The following is a 21,564-nucleotide window of genomic DNA, read 5'->3' as shown; positions in this document are numbered from 1 at the left end:
TTTCGAATTAGATGCTCTCTTCTGTGAATAAAGATGTCCACACTCCTTGCTGTCCCCCCCCCCCCCACCCAAAGAGCTTGTCCTGACAAAATAGTATGGAATATGGACAAAGGTGATTTCCCGGAGTTCTTTACTGCAGTGTTATCTATTTGAAATAACAAACAATTAAAAACACTTTGAAGTAATAAATGATTGGAAACCACTGTCCATTTAGATCCCCTTCCTCTTCCCCAATTTCCTTGACATGCTCAAAAGCTGAGTCATTTAAGTCTTTAACACACCAAAACCCAGCTCTGATGCCACCTCTTTTGGGATCCTTCCTTGTCAGCTAAGATTTGGTCAAGTGGGCCCCTTCTATGGCTTATGTCACTACATCTAAACTGTGCTGTAAGTCCCTTCTACCTGATGGCCTCCTACTCTCTATAGTGAGCTAATCAAAAGAAAAGACTGTGTACTGCCAGTAGAGTTCATTTATGTTTTATCAGAAATGAAATGAAATGAAAAATTAGGTAATTTTAACCAATCTTTTTGCAGTAAAGAGAAATAAAGAGGAATACTCCAGAGTAAAAAAGACCCATTTCACCAATGTTGGAAAAATCTTAAGCATCTATGTGCCTGGCATCAAAGCTGCAGAGTAAATAAAGCAAAAATTGACAGAATACAAGGAAAATAGATATACCTATAATAACAGTGGAAAATTAAACATAACTATGAAGAGAATGAACAAAAAGCAGTAAGGATATAGCAGTTTTGAATAATACTATTGGCAAATCTGACATAAGAGTCCTGGATGGAAAATTAGACTAAAAAGAATACGTATCATTTTCAGACATGCACAACAGTCACAAATAATGATCATATGGTGACCCTAAAGCAAGTTTAACAAATTTAAAAGGATTGGAATCATAGATGCTTGCTGACCACAGTTCAATCAAACTGTGCAATTTATACAGGGAAAGGTCTATAAAATGAACTATATTAAAATAAAGATTTCCCAATTATCTAGAGATATCATTAAGAGAGTGAAAAAGCAAGCCACAGAGTAGGCAAAGACATTTGCAATACATATAACCAACAAAAGGTACATTGTAGAATATAGAAGTGTCTCCAATAAATCAATATAAATTTTTTTTTCAACGTTTATTTATTTTTGGGACAGAGAGAGACAGAGCATGAACGGGGGAGGGGCAGAGAGAGAGGGAGACACAGAATCGGAAACAGGCTCCAGGCTCTGAGCCATCAGCCCAGAGCCTGACGCGGGGCTCGAACTCCCGGACCGCGAGATCGTGACCTGGCTGAAGTCGGACGCTTAACCGACTGCGCCACCCAGGCGCCCCTCCAATAAATCAATATAAAACAGAGAATTCATTATTTTAAAAGATGGCAAGAGAACATTTACTTCACAAAACGATATCAAATAAACAATAAAAAGTTTTAAAGTATTAATCACATTAAAGATGAGAGAAATGAAAATTAAACAATAATTAGATCTTACTACATACCTGCTAGAATGGAATTAGGTTTAATTTAGCTGTGTATTTTTTATTTTATAAACTTTTCTGTATATGCATATTTCATAATAATTCAAATTTTATTAACTGATTATTATGTTTTAAGGATACTGATCAATAAGTATTTATTAATCAAAAGAACAGAAACTGGCCAAAATTATATGTTTTACTGCTTTTCCATGACATTAATATTTTTATAGCTCTATTGAGATATAACTGACATACATGAAAATGCATATGTTTGATGTATACTGACTAAAATTTTAGATAAAACTTTTTTCAAGTCCTTTTCATTGAATCCAAAGAAACAAACGGTATTTCTACATAATTTATATTTCTGTCCAAGTAAACCTTGAAATTCCATGAGATATCATGATTGATTTCACATGAAAGGTTAGGAAATTATCCCCCAAAATTAATTTTGCACATTTCTTCTGTCCTCTGAAGTCGGTTATAAGAGCTTCTAACTGGAGCACCACTATTTTTCTAGAGCCTTGCTATGTCTATTTTCTTCAGAGCAGAGCCTCCAGAACATTTTTATGATCAGAACCAAACTAGCAAATAAACAAACTAAACCAATCAAATTGTGAAGCAGATTTTATTATGAATTAGATTTTAATTCCTAGTGTACATTTGACCCACCTATCCCTAAAACATTCCTCCCCTACAATCAAAACTAGGTGAAGAGGGGCTTTCAGTCCAATGAAATAATGATTGGTTATAAGAGTAACAAGTAGGTACAAATGATAATCTCTAATCCCTTGGAGAGTGATTGTATTCTGGCTGACAGGTTTTTATCATTGATGAGGCCTGTCATTTTGTCCAACAATTGATAGAATATTAAAATAAAAGTTAAGGGTGCCTGGGATGTTCAGTCGGTTAAGTCTATGAGACTCTTAGTTTTGGCTCAGGTCAAGATCTCATGGTTCTTGGGATTGAGCCCTACATCAGGCTCTGCACTGAAAGCATGGAGCCTGCTTAGGATTCTCTCTCTCCCTCTTTCTCTGCCCCTGCCCCACTCTTGTTCTCTCTTTCTCCAAATAAATAAACTTAAAAAATAAATAAATAAAAGTTAATACATAATGTATTCACTCACATACTTGTAAAATGTATAAAAATCCTTAAAACTTTATAAACAAGGGTGAGCTAACTCACTTCTATAAGCCTTGGTTTCTGCAACTTTAAAATAAACATAATAATAGCATAACTTTATTGGGAGTTAAATGATGTACTGCATGTTAGTAATACATGGCACAGTGTCTACGTATCAAATGTTTTAAATGCTTTTTAAAATGTTGGCTCTTAGTAGTAATAATGGGAAAAATAGTAGCAGTAACAATGAAGAAATGCTACATTTTATAATTAACATTTAAATTTACAAATTAAGAAAAACAAGGTAAGCCCTTCCCAACCAGTAATGTTCTCTTTCTAAAGTGCTAGAAACTAGACGTTTCAATAGCAAAAATAATAGGCGAATACTTATTTGAATGTCCAGCCCACAGAACTGCAGGAAATACAATTAAATTTATCTCCAACTCAAACACTCTTAAAATAGTTTTCTAAACAAGAAAACAAATTATTTATTCAGTAATTTATTCACCTATTTGCTTAAAATAATTTAGTTTTTCCATGCAAAAATAATTAAATAATACTTAATAGCTATTTTATTTATTATATAATTCACTATTTAATTATTTGAAAATAATCAATTTCTAAAGGAATTTTACTGTTATTGTGATGGAAGTTCAAGAGTCCAAAATATAGTTTCAGAAACACTGATTTAGAAAATATTAAAATATTAAAGACATTACTGTAAATGTGTTTCATAGAAACTGATACCCCAAAAAATAGAAGAATCATTTCTTGTATCAATGTTTTGCTTATATATATATATACACTTATTATTATATATAGTGTGATGTTTATCTGTCAGAGAACTAGTATCCATCTAAAGATAAAAGAGATATTTCTGTGTTTAAATTCATTTTGAAATATGTATTATTTACCATTGGCTGCCACTCTTCTTCAAGACTCAAAGAAACGAAGTTTGGTGTTTCCTGAACTTGTAAAGAACAAAGCTTATATGCTTTTGTCCTTATAGTTAAATAAATACAATATTTAAAAGTAACATCCCGTTTGTGTCACTTTTTAATTTTATTGCATAACTAGTAATTTCATTAGCAAACTGTCAGTGTAAACAAAAACTGATTTCTTCACTCATGATCCATATTAGCCAATTTATAAATGATCTCTTTTGCAGATATTTATGTATACCTATGGTAATATTTACACAATAAATGTGTGGTTTATTTGTATTTTCTAAGCATAAACTTGAAAGAGGATATATACATTTTTTAATTTAATATATTATTTTTAAACATCGCTACAAGATTCCCTGGCTACTGAATGAGTCTAACTACTGGGTATTGTGGCTTTAGGCTAGAGGATATGTTTTAATCTACACTTTTCTCTGGTTTGTCTCCTTTTTATTACTTAATCATCCAATGAGCCTTACAGAACTGTCAGTTTGGAAGGCAATAAACTGTGTATGGATTTTTCTTCTTTAGGATTGAGAAAGTCCCAATCATAGAAGCAATGAAAGAAACTTCCATAGACCCAGTACTTCATTTCCTGACAATCAAAGTCATGTGCTAATGATGACCTTAGGCACCTGGCTACAAATGTGAGACAAGGCTGACAAATACCCATCACTAACTCTGCAAAACAATATGTGACACATTTTAAGATAAAAACCCAGTTCTAAGCATAATTACTGAGCAACTAGGCAGCATGTCATGTGACCTTGTTGTGACAGGCCATGGAAACAATGAACTGCCATGTCCTCAGGGAAATTGATGTGTGTGGCATGTCTTTGCTTACCTAGGGATCAAGGAGGGTTCTATCAACTTTTAAAGACACTAATTATTACTAGTAATCCCTCTCTGAAATTCACCTACAAACCATCAGAAGAGAGTTTTCCATTTGCAATTTTATTTTATTTTTTGTTTATTAATTTTGATAGAGAGGGAGGGGGAGCGCATGAGCAGGGGTAGGGAAGAGACAGAGGGAGAGAGAGAATCCCAAGCATGCTCTGAGTTCTGCACTGAGTCAGATGTGGGGCTCAATGCCATTACCATGAGATTATGGCCTGAGCCAAAATCAAGAGTTGAACACTTAAATGACTGAACTACCCAGGTGCTCCTCCATTTGCAATTTTAAAACTATGAGCTTAAAACACTCTATTGAGCTGAACATTTGGATGAATAACATGTTAATGTCATTGGTATCTAAGACAAAGAACACATTTTAAAGCATAGGAATAATGTCCTCTCTCAGAATATACCAGTGTAAAAGATGAGTTCAGACATCTACTCACGGACAATGAAATGCAAACATTTCAAGCAATCAACACACCAATGTTTATTAAACAGGCTTTGAGTTGGGCATTTTTATGAGTTTTTCTCTCCTAGACAGACTAAAAATTGAAAATACTTCGGATTTGTAGAATATCACCCATTTTTCATTGTTTTGTCATTATTTAATTCCTTTCATACAGAGGGGAAAAGCATTGTAGTCATTTACACATTAATACTATAATTCCTTCCTCACAGATGTAGACATTTAAGTCTAAGCTAAGGAGACTGAACATGTTACAAGAAAAAGGCCTTGAGCTGAAAGACAGACTTAGATATATCCATTCATTTATATATACACTAATCAGTCACACAGTACACTATCTGAACTCTACTATGTACTAGGCAGTAGGGTCACAAAATGTCTAGTCTATCATAATAGGGAAGGTGAAACATACAACCTTGTAACAATAAGATGAATGCAATAATGACAATATGAATTAAGAGAATAGACCAGAACAAAAGACACAGTGAAAGCTACTAAATGGAGTCAGGAGGTGCTCACAGTAAAAATAGTCCTTGGGCACTGCCTTCAGTTGAAGGATGAGTATTTAAGGTAAGTAAAATAGCCTCTAATCCTGGTCCCGGTCTTTATCAGCTAGGAGATGGGAGAACAAATCAGTTATCACGCAGGAGCTCAGTTTCCTTATCCATGCAATGAAACAGAGGATTCACAGAATCATTTAGGTCTGTGATATTACTGTTCTAAATCTACTATTAGAGAATACTCCAAAAGTTGTAGAATGAGTTGCTTAACTAGAAATATAATCCAGCTCTCTAGAATTGCCATGAGGATCCTAAACTAATTTCTCTCTTGTTAATATTATACTTATGATATTATGAAAAAGTAACCATTTTCAGCATAATTTGGCCTCAATTGTATCTTTAAGACTTTAGAAAGCAACCGGGACTTTGCTTCATTTCATTAAACGGGAACCTTATCTGTCTTCCTTACTGCTGAGTACTCAAGTCTCAGAAAGAATATTTGCCACTGAGCAGGCCATCAATGAAGCAGAAAGAAACAGAAGGAAGCAAGAGGAAAGGGACAGAGACAGGGACAAATCTATATGTAAAACTTGGGAAAATCATATCAGAGGAATTATTTTCTCCTTAATATTTACTAATTTGCCACAAATTATCATCCAGAAGAAAGTTATTCATGAAAGCACATACAGGTTTAATGACATCACTCTTATATGGATTACTGTTCATTTTTAAACATGACATTTAATATGTTCACTTATACTTAAGATTACATTAATGCCAAAAAAATGAAGTTGTTAAAGAAATGGTATTCAATGTATTAAAAGTTACTGTCCCTAAAATAATGTGTTAGTTTTTTTCTTTGTTCCACATACAAAATAACGTTGTGTCAAACCTATATTGAACAGTCATTATAAAACAAAAATAAAAAAAAAAAGCCAAAATAAGATGGCCAGTTTCCTTTCCAACTTTCTTTGCTCTCTGCTAATTTCATACTAATGACTACTCCTTTTTTCTTATAAATTCCCTTCTTTGTTTCAATATATTATTTTCTTGTCATTTCATTTTCCTTCTCCCTGCATTGCTGTTTCTTTTCCATCCTCCTTCCTGAGCTCAGTTTCTTCTATCTACCCTTTCTTTAACATCATTGGTACTCCGCCAAATTGTAGCCACTTACATACACTGAAATCTAATCTTGAGGTGTATGAGTCCACCTATTCAACAAAAAACCGTGAGGGCTTTCTATGTGTCTGACACTATTACAAGCACTTTAATAAATAATTAATTCTCATACAACTCCATGCAATAAGAACTGTTATTATTCCCATTTCGAAGGGAAGGAAACTGAGGCAGAGATAGATCCTGTAACTTACCCACAGTTGTTCAACTAACAAGTGGTAGAAAGGTGATTCTAACCTCATACTACCATTGACCCAGATCTCCCAACCTGAAATGTGGCATGGGTTCTAAAAAACTCCTCACCTGACATCAAAATTGCTACTAGGTTCTAGTGACTTTTTTTACACACTCGGTATTTCTATAATTAATTATTCCTTTTTATTTCCAGTGCCCTAGTTGACTCCTTTACAAGGTCTCTTCTGAAACGTCTTACTATCTTCTCACATTTTACTGTGACCCTTCCAATATACTGCCTCATTCCCCCCACCTTCCACTTCCAGGAGTGATCTTTCTAAGACCAAATCCAATTATTTCACTTCCTTACCTAAAACTATTCAGGGACTACCCTCCTCACAGCCTTCATGATAAAATCCAAACTCCTTAACATAATGTGTAAGGCCAAAAAGCTTCACTGGCTACCACCATTCTATAAAACCTACAATGCAGACATACATATTCCCTATACTTTCCTGAAGGTATAATTCATTTCCACAAAGATGTGACTTTTGAGATCTCTTCCTTGATCTTTAAGCCCCTCCAGGTTGGAAGATGGGACTCTTCCAATTATGTTTTTACTTGTCTGTCTCCACTATTTTATGGAGATATTTCTTGCAAGCTAGGGTTCATGACTGATATTTCTGTGCATCCAACTTCTCCCACAGTACTTGGCAAACAATAGGCAATGAGCAAACACATGACAAATTAAAGAATGGACACAAAAATGAAATACTTTAAGCTTATCTCAAGTGTTGTATCAGATTAATGAGATAATCACTGCACAAAGAATGAAACTGAGTTTGGCATTTGTGATGCAACTATAACCCTCTGAGCAAGGCTTTGATATTAAACTTTCCTTCTAATTCTATAGCATTCTATCTTTCTACTCTACTAAAAGTCAGTTGATACCTTCTGCCAGCACTAGTTGACTTAAAAGGACCACCAAGAAATATAATTCCACAATGTTAGGACTTGGATCAAATGGCATCAGACAGCAGACATACTTTGGCAGTGCTCTGTGCCAATGTCCACATCTATTAAGTTTGTTTACTAACCAGTCTTATTATCTATTTCATGTTGGGATTTCTTTAGGGTGTGGTAGAATTAGACAGATGGGTTGAAAGTCTTCCTTCAGGCATAATACATATAAAATTGGGCAGATGGGTTCTAGTAATCAACCTTTAGGCCTACAACACATGGACAAAGCAGGAAGAAAAATAATACACCACTGCCTACTAATAGGTAAAAATATAGTGGGGAACAGACAAATTTTAAAATAAAATTTGAAATGTATAAATCAAAACTGGAAAGTTTCCATGTTACTTCCCTTCAAAAGTATAAATTTTCAGGTAACAAGCTTTTATTATAGTATTAATTGAACTGAGAAACCTAAAAATAATTTACAAAAAAAAGACCAATCTTAGCAATAGCTGTCCAACTGAAATACATTTTCTAGTCAGAAGAACAAGGCTCAGTTTTATTAAGTATTTCTATCAGTTAGCTGGATGAAGATTTTATAAAATATTAAATAAATGAGCAAACAAGCTTAATCTGAGAGAAAAAGATCGGAATTTAAAAGGATTTCCCCATTGTGGAAAAATGGATTGAAATGATAAAAAGGTAAGTTAAAAAGTATTACATTTAGATCCCCCTAGAACTGAAGGGAAAACAAAATAATCCTTACACAAGTGTACAATGTAGAGATATGTATTAGAGGCAGAACACAAAAAAGAGTAGGAATTTGGGGGGCCTGGGTGGCTCAGTTGGTTGAGCTTCCAACTCTTGATTTCAGCTCAGGTCATGATCCCAGGGTTGTGGGATCAAGCACCGTGCTGGGCTCTATGCTGCACATGGAGCCTGCTTGATATTCTCTCTCCCCATCTTTCTCTGCCCTTCCCCTGCTTGTACACATTCTTGCTCAAATAAATAAATAAATAAATAAATAAATAAATAAATAAATAGTGAGAATTACAGTTTACAATATAGTTGGCAGGACCAACTGCATAAAGGGCTGGACAGAGAAGGTAGTTCAATGTTTGGAAATATTAATAAAAAGATGGTATCTATTATGGTAGCTAGAAGCTAATTGTGCTGGAGAGCTTCTGTTGATGCCTCCATTTTCAAAGTCTGCCTTTCTTTCCTCTGCTCAGTGCCCCCAGGATACTGTTGATCTGCAGGTACTACATTGAGCTCTCCTTTACTCTGAGCTGGTTGGCTTTAGTCAAATGAAGCACAAGCAGGAGGTGAGGAAACAAAGAAAGTGAGATCAAGGTTTTTTTTATATCTATTAGCTGTTCCTTGTACTGAGTTAGTCCCAGACACAAAAGGTCATGGTACTTTCTGCCAGTTATCTCCATACATCCTCTGCCATCTCTAATTCCAGCAATGACTTCTTTTTCTCACTCCTTTAGGGCAAAGGGTAGTAAGGATGCTCTGCTGTTACTAGCCCTGGGGAATTCCCCATGCCATTTGGATTTTTGTGACTCTCTCCTTCATTAGCATTTCCTCAAATAAGTCCAATTCAGTATGACATCTATTTTCTGCGAGCACCCTGACAGATAAACTGAAACATCAAATACTTATTACATGCCAAGCACATAGAAGAAACTGTTATGTTTAATGGTTTTAACATTCCTCCAAGGAAGTTTCCATTTTGCCATGTACTTTACTGCTGAATAAATGGATGTGTCCAGAGGGTAATTTGCTTAAGGTCAAACAGCAAGTAGGTAACCAACATGGATTTGATCCCAAGCCATTTGACTTAGAGCCCATGCTGGTCACTGCTATACTCATTTGACTCTGTCAGGGTCCACCCAAGAAAAATTCTTTCCCTCTGGCTTCATACTCTCATAGGAATTGAACAAAGTAGTGTTTAAAGGCAATGTCGGGGAGTGAGGGATCTCATAACTCTGAGATACGTGAACAGAGTACAAATTTGTAAAATCTTTCTGAAAAGCAGTTTGACAACATGTATCGAGGACTTTAAAACATAGACTAACTGAACGAGAAGAACTCCAAAGACAACCATACAACAAGTAACAAAATGACAATAAGTTACTACCTATCAATAATTACTGTGAATACAAATGGACACTCCAATCATACAGTCTGGTCAAAAGACATGGAGTGACAGATGTATAAAAGGCAAGACCCATGTATATGCTACCTACAAAAGACTCATTTCAGACCTAAAGATATATGCAGATTCAAAGGGACAGAAAAACATTTATTATGCAAATGGAGGTGAAAAAAAAGCCAGAGTAGTAATATTTATATCAGACAAAATAGCTTTAAAACAAAGACTATACCAAGAGACAAAGGACACTACATAATCATAGAGGGAATAATCCAACAAGAAGATATAACAATTGTAAATATTTATGCACCCAGCATGAGAGCAACCAAATACATAAAGCACCCATTAACAAATATAAAAGAAGTAACCAGTAATAATACAATAATCATAAGGGACTTTAACACCCCATTTCCATCAATGGATTGATCACCCAAACAGAAAATCAGCAAGGAAATGGTGGATTTGAATGACACATTAAACCAAATGGATCTAATAGATATATTTAGAACATTCCATCCTAAATCAACATAATATACACATTCTTTTTAAGTGCACATGGAATATTCTCCAGAACAGATCACGTTAGGCCACAAATCAAGTGTCAACAAATTCAAAATGACTGAAGTCATACCATGCATCTTTTCCAACCACAATGCAATGAAACTAGAAATCTACCACAGGAAAAAATGTGGAAAAAGCACAAATACATGAATATTAAATAACATTCTACTAAACAATGAGTGGGCCAATCAAGAAATTAAAAAGGAAATCAAATAATATATGGAGACAAATGAAAATGAAAACACAATGGTCCAAATATTTGGGATGCAACAAATGCTATTCTAAGAGGAAAGTTTATAGCAATACAGGCCTACCTCAAGAAACAAGAATCTCAGATAAACAACCTAAACTTATATCTAAAAGGAACTTAAAAGAAGAACAAATAAAACCCCATATTAGTAGAAGACAAGAAATTATAAAGATTAGAGCAGAAATAAACTAAAATGAAACTAAACAAAAGAACAAATCAATGAAAATAGAAACTGATTTTTTTAAAAGATCAGCAAAATTGATAAACCTTTAACCACACTCTTCAAAACAAAAGAGAGAGAGAAAACACAAATAAATGAAATCAGAAAAGAAAGAGGAGAAATAACAACCATATCACAGATACACAAAGTATAATAAGAGATTATGAAACATGATATGCCAACAAATTGGACACACTAGAAAAAATGTATCCATTTCTAGAAATGTATAATCTCCCAAAAACAAATCAGGAAGAAATAGAAAATTTAAACAGATCAATTAGCAGTAATGAAATTGAATCAATTATCAAAAAAATTCTAACAAAAAAACTTCAGAAGCAGATGGTTTCACAGGTAAATTCCAGCAAACATGTAAAAAAGAGTTAATACCTCTTCTCAAACAATTCCAAAAAAAAAAAAAAAGAATAGAAAAGCTTCCAAATTCATTCTATGAGGATGGCAGTACCCTAATACCAAGTACAACAGAAAAAGAGAACTATAGGCCGCCATCTCTGATGAACACAGATGTAACAATCCTCAACAAAAGATTAGCAAACTAAATCCAACAATACATTAAAAATATCATTAACCATAATCAAGGGGGATTTATTCCTGGGATACAAGAATAGCTCAATATTTACAAACCAATCATGATACATCATATCAACAAGGGAATGGATAAACATCATATGATCATTTCAATAGATGCAAAAAAAGCATCTGACAAAGCATAACATCCATTCATGATAAAAACCGTCAACAAAGTAGGTTTAGAGGGAACATATGTCAAGATAATACAGGTCCTATATGAAAAAAACTACAAGTAGCATCATATTCAATGGTAAAAACTGAGAGCTTTTCCCCTATGGTCAGGAACAATACAGGGATGTCTACTCTCACCACTTTTGTTAAACATAGTACTGAAAGTCCTAGCCACAGCAATGAGACAACAAAGAGAAAGAAAAAGGCAGCCAAATTGGTAGGGAAGAAGTAAAACTTTTACTATTTGCATATGTCTTCATACTATATATAGAAAACCCTAAAGACTCTACCAAAAAACTACTAGAGCTGATAAATACTTTCAGTAACATCAAAGGATACAAAATCAATATACAGAAATCCATTGTATGTCTATACACTAATAATGAAGTAAGAGAAAGATTAAGAAAACAATCCCATTGAGGCACCTGGGTGGTTTAGTCAGTCGACTTCCACTCAGGTCATGATCTTGCATCTTGGGAGGTAGAGCCCTGCTGTCAGTGCAGAGCCTGCTTCGGATCTTCCGTTCCCCTCTCTCTTTGCACCTCCCCCCTGCTCATGCTCTCTCTCTCTCTCTCAAAACTAAATAAACATTTAAAAAAAGAAAGAAAGAAAACAATCCTCTTTACATTTGCATCAAAAATAATAAAATATATAAGAATAAACTTAATTAAGGAAGTGAAAGACCTGTAGTCTGAAACCTATAAAATACTGATGAAAGAAAGTGAAGACAACACAAACAAGTGGAAAGATATTCCATGCTCATGGAATGGGAAAACAAATATTCTTAAAATGTCCATTTAACCCAAAGCAATCTATACATTTAATTCAATCCTTATCAAAAATACCAATAACATTTTTCATAGAACTAGAACAAATAATCTTAAACTTTGTATGGAACCACAAAAGACCCTGAATAGCCAAAGTAATCTTCAAAAAGAACAAAACGGGAGGTATCACAATCCCACATTTCAAGTTACACTATAAAACTGTAGTGATCAAAACGGTATGGTACTAGCACAAAAAGAGACACACAGATCAGCAGAGCAGAATAGAGAACCCAGAAATAAACCCACAATTATATGGTCAATTTATCTTTGACAAAGAAGGTAAGATTATGCAATGGGAAAAAGAAAATCTCTTCAACAAATGGTGTTGGGAAAATGAGACAACTCCATGCAAAAGAATGAAACTAGACCACTTTTTTATACTATACACAAAAATAAACTCAACATGGATTAAGGACCTAAACGTGAGACCTGAAACCATAAAAATCCTAAAATAGAGCACAGTAATTTCTCTGACATTGGCTACAGCAACATTTTTCTAGATATGTCTCCTGTGGCAAGAGAAACAAAAGCTAAGAGAAACAAAACTAAACTACTGGGACTACACCAAAATAAAAAGCTTCTGGGCCACAAAGGAAACAATCAATCAAACTAAAAGCCAACTAAATGGGAGGAATTATTTGCCAATGACATATCTGATAAAGAGTTAGTATCCAAAATCTATAAAGAACTTATAAAACTCAATTCCCCCCAAAATGAATAATCCAATTAGCAAATGGACAGAAGACACGAATAGATACTCTTCCAAAAAAGACCAACAGATTCTTAATTATAGAGAACAAACTGATAGCTCCCAGAGCACAGGTGGGTAGGGAGATGGGAAAATAAGTGAAGGGGATTAACACGTATCATGATGAGCACTGAGTAGTATATAGAGTTGTTGAATAACAAAAATCACTGTATCATACACCTGAAATTAATATAACACTGTATGTTAAGTATACTGGAATTAAAATTTTTAAAAATGTTTCAGAACTAGAAAAAGTAATTGTTGCACATCACTGTGCATGTAGCAAATGCTCCTGAGTTTAACTTGAGTAAAGTTATGTGAATTTTACCACAATTCAAATAAAAACATGCACTTATCCTTAGGCCCATTAATTCTACTTACAAATGTCTATCCTAAGGAAATAATCAGAGATATGAATAATGATTTGAATTCTAAATTGTTCATTGCATAGTAAGGTACTTGGACAAAAAGAAATCTGAATAACCTTGATATTAACAATAGGAAAATGGTTAACTAAATTATTACACATGCATGTATACATACTCACATAGATATGGAATATTAACATTATTAAAACCATGTCCTGGAAAAAGAATGTGCTGAGGAAATTCTCACATTGTTAACACAGAATCCAAAAGATTATCATATTGTATACTCTATGTTTTAAAGTGTGTATGTGTATGTGTGTATATGCATGTGCCAGAAAAAAATGATTTAAAGACAAGACTACAGGGGCGCCTGGGTGGCGCAGTCGGTTAAGCGTCCGACTTCAGCCAGGTCACGATCTCGCAGTCCGTGAGTTCGAGCCCCGCGTCAGGCTCTGGGCTGATGGCTCAGAGCCTGGAGCCTGCTTCCGATTCTGTATCTCCCTCTCTCTCTGCCCCTTCCCCGTTCATGCTGTGTCTCTCTCTGTCCCAAAAATAAATAAACATTGAAAAAAAAATTAAAAAAAAAAAAAAGACAAGACTACAAAATATAACTGTGGTTATCTTTACATTTGGGAATATGAATGATTACTTCATATCTGTTATGTAACTTCTATTTGCTTTTCTCCATTTTCCAGTTTTGTATTGGAAAAATAAAAATTATATTAAAGTATCAATAACTATGATTAAAAAGATATCACAATAATATAGCTATGTAATCATAATAATAACAATGATTACAATAACTATGATTTAACTGTGGTTAAAATAATAGGAACTGCAAAATCTGAAAAAGAGAATATTCAAGAAAATGTGAATGAAGGGCTATCAAGGGAAGGGAATTTGAAACTCATCCTGTACAGATCAGATCAAAGAACCTGAACCAACAGATATTAGAGAAAGACAGACTGACTTAATAGAAGGACAGGAATTTAAATAGAATTTTTAAAAATGAGAACAGGTTATCTTAAAATATTCTGATTTTTCTGTCATTGGAAGTATTTGAGAAATGGCTTGACCATAATTTTTGAGGAATCTTCACAGTGATTTAAACTCTAGACAGGTGGTTAGACCTAGAAATCTCTTTCACCAGAGATTCTAACATTTGGATGCTACCTAATAAAAATATCTAAGTATTTCCATTCCTCACCATCAGTAACTTACTTCTTTGGGGTAAGGTATTACTGTTCCTGGGAATTCTCTTTTAACTCCTTTGGGGGTGGGGGTGGGAGGGGCAAAGCAGATTGCCTTACTGAGTTCAAAAGTAGCTCCTTTGGGGTCAGAGTACATGTTTTTTTTATCATTGTATACTTACTTCTTACAACAGCTCCAAGTATACAGTTCACCTATACGAACTCAGACTTTTTATTTGCATAAGCCAATGCACCAGACCTGACTAATACACTAACCTCCAGATCTACACCAACCGCTTATCCCTTGGCCTCAGCAACATGCTTCATTTCTTACCTGGGGTAGCCCCATCTCCTGGCATCTACTGAGCCTCTGGCCCCTCCACTAGATTCCCAGAGAGCCATGAAACATAACAAAGAAAGACCAAGTTCATGGGTTTGGGGTGAACAAAGTGAACTTCCACCCTTCCCCCCAGCTGCTCCTCTTATTGTCCCAAGATGTGGTGACTCTATAAGGCTTCTCTCAAGGCACCTTACATAGCCAAGCAAATAGCCCTGTTTCCTTAAGCAGCTGTGACTATCTTGTGTTTGCTTTCTCTCTTTTTTCTTTCACTTCCCTTTTGTCACTTCACTGTGATTATTTGCCCCAGTAAAGCATTAGCACCTTTTTGCTTTCAGGTCTGTATTCCCAAGGATCCACACTAAGATAGCAATTGAAATTTTACTGTGAGTTAGTTAACCAAAAAATAAATCCTTCTGAAAGCATGAGCCACAGGTAAACTCTCATACAAAGGACCAAAGGGAAGAATTGATCTGTGGCCTGGAGAAGGACAAGAGGCCTGCCATGTGCAGCAGCTGGAGGTCCCTAGGGCCAGAAACATGGCCTGATGACAGTGGGTGGACATCCAAGAACGACCGACCAATCAAAGTCACTTCTGTCTGTGTTGTCTAAAGCTTGCAGAGGAAAAGTTTTACTAGTAAACTTGCCCCTTGCCTTAGCCCTCCCCAAACTCTATTAAGCAACCTGCTAGATGATACCATCATTTCCCAAGGCCCTTCTCACAGAGTTTAATTCCCATTATGCTCCCAATCCATGTGCCCTCTACTCACCAACTTTCAGCTCCCCGCCTACAATGAGCATGCATGCCACACTCAGAACATTGCTTCTGTCCACAGGGAATTCTAAAGTCCCCATCACATAGAGGCCTTTGAGGAATGGAAGATTCATATCCACAAGGACAGTCCTGTCTGAGGAAGAAAAAGAAATTGCTCAGACGCATAAGCAATACAAGAATTGCCTTCTCTCCTCTAGTGATTTACCCTGAGATTCTCTAGGCAATTTAGGAGCCGCTTATGTTGCTACCAATGCCAGGCCGGGTACAGCAACTAGAACAAGTAGTTTTCAAAGGACTAGGCCTTAATAAAGAGACAGGAGTTTAAAAAATGCATGATTAATAAATCCTTCCATTGCCTAAAAAAAACAAGCGTTATGGCCAAAAGGCAGTGTTTATGCCTCAAACAGCTCCCCCAGGCCTACTTTACTGCACATGTATAGGAAAGTTCCCTATCCTTTGGCCCTTCCCTTCACTTTGACTGTAATTTCAGGGAGGCAGAGAAGCAGAGATATGACCTTGGCTTCTGAAGTCAGATGATTTGGATGTGAATCCCAGCACTGCTACTTATTAACTGTATGAACCAACACATTTACCTTTCTGTGCCTCAGTTAACTAATCTGTGAAATGGGAATAATAAAAATGCCTGCTTCATTCACAGGGTTCTTGTGAGGGTGAAATGAGTTCACAAATCTAAAGTGCTTATACAGTACTAGTGAGTAATTCTCAATCTCCTAATTCCTACAATGTAAAGCAAAGGTCTAGTGTGTGCTCAAGAAATGCTGGATATTTTCATTACTGGTACTGTTGTCAATTAACCTGGCATGCTTGTAGAGCTCCTCTGACAACACAAAACCGTTGTTCTTCATCGCCCATTTCATAAAGTTTCCATACAACTTCATAAAAAAAAGAATCAAAGATTTTTGTCTGAAAGTAACAATAAGGCAATACATGAATAAAAATTCTTATTTAAAACAGAAAATATTTTGTGTATGCCAAAGTATTAAGTGTTACTTTCTGAGGCTTAGTAGTAATTCAACACAAATTAAAGATCTCAAATAAATGTTTCTGCTTAAATTTCAAGTACCATAATCAGTGACACATGTAAAGGTTTTAAGGAATTTTGTTAACATAATTTCATGTCTCATTCCAGGAAACAATGTACCCTGCTGTTCTAAAGGACCTGCCCTCCACCAAAGTAATTTCTCATAGGGTGTCTTTTCTAGTCCCTACTTCGCTAGTTATAAGACTGCCACACCTTCCTGGGTCAGAGACTCTAGGGTTGTAAACCAAACAATTTCTCTTTTCCTACGGGGTTCACAGCTAGACTATCTTTTCTAGCCTCCTCTGCATATGGTGAAGCCCATATGACTGAGCTATAGTCAATAAAATATAGGAAGGATTGAAATGTGACCTCTCTAGGCCTGGTTCATAATCTCTCCAGTAGGCACTTTCTCTTTTCCCTTGTCTCTCAGTTGGACAGTAGAACAATGGTTCTCAAGGTATGGCTGTGGTCCAACAGCCACCACCTACTCACCCATTCAAAATCAACCCAAGTTTTAGCTCTGCTAGTAAGATATTCCCAGTCTCCTCACTGGATCCACCACTCCTGCCATGGAAATCTGTCTCTGGTTTGCTATCCCATGATACCCTATACATTCTAATATCAGAACACTAAAACATATTAGAATTACATCCATAATTAGTGTGTGTAAGGAGATGATTGTCACTGGGCTGGTCCTTAGTGTAATTATGCCTTTCTCACCCACTGTAACTTTCTTATGGGAATCCATTTTTAACAACCCTTGTGCTTATTGTGAATTCAGAGATAAAGTTGTTGGGTGGCTCAGTCAGTTAAGCATCAGACTTTTGATTTTGGCTCAGGTCATGATCTCATGGTCATGAAATCAAGCCGCATGTCGGGCTCTACATCAAGTGTGGAGCCTGCTTAAGATTCTTTCTCCCTCTCCTTCTACCCCTCCCCTGCCTGTGCTCTCTCTCTCTCAAATAAATAAATAAATAAATAACAAAAAAAAGATACAGTTGCTAAATAAATATTTCCCAGATCTGCAGAGTTTAGGTCCCTACACAACTTAAACTCAAGAGTACATTGGTAACAGATACAAATGAACCATCAGGCTAAGACGAAAATAAATAAATATTCCAATTTCATCTCTGGTGCTTTAAAAACATTCAAACAGGAGCGCCTGGGTGGCTCAGTCGGTTAAGTGTCCAACTTCGGCTCAGGTCACGATCTCACAGTCTGTGAGTTCGAGCCCCGCGTTGGACTCTGTGCTGACAGCTCAGAGCCTGGATCCTGTTTCAGATTCTGTGTCTCCCTCTCTCTCTGCCCCTCCCCTATTCATGCTCTGTCTCTGTCTCAAAAATAAGTAAACGTTAAAAAAAATTTTTTTAAACATTCAAACAAAAGAGTGAAATATCCAGAGAATGTTCTAGGTTTAACACACATTTTGGAAGTTCATGAGTTTAATATGACTTCAAAATTAAGATGCAAATTATTTCAAGCAAGCACCTTTAAAAATTAAAAAAGTTCTATGCCAATAACCCCTATCTGTTCCAACCTATGGCCCAACTACCAACATTTGGCTGCCAAGCCTGATTTTAAAAATGATTAAATTGCTTCAATAAATGTTTTATCTCATCTACAGAGTACTCACACGCACAAAAGCATGATATTAGGCTTCGTTTTAACATACTTATCAGTTAAAATAGGACAATTTCCGTCCTTTTGGTCTTTATCACATACTCCTCTTAGAAGAAATTTCTCCTTTTGATTGCCCTATCCATTCCAAATATACCAACAAATTTCACACAAATCGCAGGTAGCTTAACTATTGCAAGCTCCATGAGAACAGAGACCACAGCTGCAATTCTTACATTTACTTGCTCAGGACCTTGAACAGTAGATACTCAAAAATAACACCAAAGAACATACACATACCCCACATGTAAAATCTAATAGCTATGCAAGAGGAAGTATAGGATGAAGACAAAAGTAGAAACATTGCTCTTAGTTTACTTTGAAATTGCCTGGATCTGTCTAGTTACCTTTTCTTCTTTCTTTTCCTCCCACGTGATGTGTCAAATCTTGTTGAGTGGTAGGAATTCAAAGATGAGGAAGACATGTCTCCCATCATCAGATGAGGACAGATAAACAAATAAGTACAATGCAATATACTTGAAATGATAATATAATTGACCTTTGAGCAATATAGGTTTGAACTGCACGGATCCACTGTATCTGATAAATACAATATGGTACTTTAAATGTCCATTATGTTCCTTCTGATTTCCTTAATAACATTGTCTTTTCTCTAGCTTACTTACTATTGTAAGACTACAATAGATATTATAAGTAACCTACAAAATATGTATTAATTGTTTCTGTTATTGGTAAATCTTCTGGTCAACAGTAGGCTATTAGTAGTTACATTTGGGGGAGTTCAAAGTTATACACAGATTTTTGACTGCACAGGGTGGGGGATCAGCACCCTAACTCCCATGTTGTTCAAGGTCAACTGTATATTTTTTCATTAAATGGAGGTTGACCTCATCTTTACTCCCAACTACTTCAAAATAGAAATTCTATCAATGTGCTTAATAAAAAAACTTCTGTGAAGATGAAAGAAACAAATGCCCTATAAATATTTGTATCAAGGATATTTTGTACCATAATAACAGAGACTACAGCTATCCACACAAGAAACATAGGCAAAAGAATCCATTCCAAACTAGTCTCCAGAGCAGATCAGCTACACGTCCAAACTGACCAACCCTGAGCTACAATGACAGCTTCTAGTGGATTTCTATCTTTCCCAGGTGTGGAAAGTTAGGATCAATATGCCACTTTCTTTAAGTAGCTTCATTTCCATGAAATTATTCAAAACATTTCAGAAAAAAAATCACTCAGTAACATTTATACAAACCACTTAAAAACATGAATGATAGACCACCTCTAAATTAACTGTGGCCTGATGCTTTTCATCTTGCCTTGCTTTGACCAAGGCTTTTCCATCCTGCTCTGTCAGTGACCAATCTATCCTACTTGAGAGAATGAGCATGGGCATATGGAGGGAACCATCTGGAATTTCTGTTGCTCGATGGGAGGCTGATGGGGGAACAGATCTGGAAAGAGACTCCAAAAAGAATTAACGAGTACCAGATGTAATTAAAGACTGCTTTTTCTCCCCAAAGGAGTTTGGGACCAGCCTTGGGGTGGTGCCTCTTGGTTCCAAATTACACCCCCTTTCCACTTGTTCATCTATCAAACACTAACCATCCCACCATCTTTATTTTGGCATCTTGTGCCAAGCAGTGTTTTGTTTGTTTGTTTGTTTTCTCCCCTTAAAGAGTTGTATTTTGACAATTATAAGGGCAAAGCTTTAGAAATAATATCTGGAAATTTAACGCTATGAAAGAATCACCTGAAATTCCCCATATATCAAATGCAACAACAACAAAGATGCTTTAGTCTTCTGTACATGCACTAGCTACCCTTATGACCAGAAAGCCTGAGCCAAATCAAAAACCAGATGCCTCTGGACAGAGGGCTAGGGATTTTTTTGTATCAGGACTAATCTGGTTACAAAGCATTCCATGTCATTTTAACACTAGATTTAAACTCTTTTTTTTTTTTTTTTTTTTGCAGCAAAGTGAGAGAATCAAGGTCACTATTGTGTAGCATTCCAAGGGTCTGACACTTGTCTAAATCCTGCAGAAATGAGATCAAGGGCGAAGGGCACAGATCCTGGGAATAATGATGGGGTCACATTAACAGGCATAATTTAGGGCAGGCAGACCCACTACTTGTATGGTACTCACTGTATCGGGCCCCATAACTTAGGTGCTGAAGACAGTTTCCATTACAACCCTGCTATTGTCAAAAACACAGCCTACAACCAACTTTGGACACAGCTCAGACTTCTGAGGGAGAATGATGGCATGCAAGGGCAGAGCAGGACATACAAGGATTATTTGTGGGCTTGTTATGTTCCTGTACCTTCCATAATTAACAAGTACACATAATCGTTTTTACATTCTGCCTTAGCCAAAATATCTCCCATAAATATATGAACTGATGGAAAAGTTACATGCTAATTCCATTTAAAACAGTGATTGGTGGTGGTTTTTTTCCTCTGATTGCTTAGCTTTTGGTGAATCTAACGATTTATCCAATATTCTGTCTATACAATTTGTGACAATGACTGGTACGTCCAAAGAAGTACTCCAAAAAGAGTGGAAATTCTCATACATAAATGTTTCACAGAGATGAAAGGTTAACATGATTGAAAATTAGTGTCAAGCAGAATAATATGCAGAGATGATGGTATTCATTTATCAATAACTCATTCCCTTTTAGAAAAAGCAGAACAAAGAATGCTAGAAGGGAAGGTTGCATTCGTTCTATAACTAAATTCTTTTCAAAGAGCTGCTCACTTTATACCCTGCCTTTTTTTTAAATCAAATCCACACAGGTGGTTTCTTTATTCTACTCTTACCTATCTTTTTTTTTTTCAAACTGGTCTTAAAAATAGGCAGAAGAGGCAGTTTTCAAAGTGCCCAGAGGCACATGATTCAAGACTGAAAGCCAACTTCCCTAACTCCTTGAAGAAAAACCATCTGCCTGCCTGTGT

The 21,564-nt window shown here is 35.7% G+C and overlaps 1 protein-coding gene across 11 annotated transcripts in view; it reads right to left on the bottom strand.

Moving 5' to 3' along the window:
• The window catches only part of PKHD1 (PKHD1 ciliary IPT domain containing fibrocystin/polyductin), a 482,749-nt gene that overhangs the window by 166,403 nt on the left and 294,782 nt on the right, over positions 1-21,564 (bottom strand). For 10 of the 11 annotated variants that reach the window (XR_008298567.1, XM_053222692.1, XM_053222697.1 and 7 more), the window contains one exon: positions 15,909-16,046. The exons of the other annotated variant lie outside the window; for it this stretch is intronic. Coding sequence is in view for 9 of the 10 variants with exons in the window: in XM_053222692.1 (XP_053078667.1) it covers positions 15,909-16,046 (138 nt within the window). In the remaining variant the exon portion in view is untranslated. The remainder of the gene's footprint in view (positions 1-15,908; positions 16,047-21,564) is intronic. 11 annotated transcript variants of the gene reach the window in all.

Source organism: Acinonyx jubatus, chromosome B2, assembly GCF_027475565.1.
Source record: "Acinonyx jubatus isolate Ajub_Pintada_27869175 chromosome B2, VMU_Ajub_asm_v1.0, whole genome shotgun sequence".
Classification (NCBI taxonomy): domain Eukaryota; kingdom Metazoa; phylum Chordata; class Mammalia; order Carnivora; family Felidae; genus Acinonyx; species Acinonyx jubatus.
Note: the sequence above shows the minus strand (reverse complement) of the source record. Positions and strands in the feature narration are given on the sequence as shown.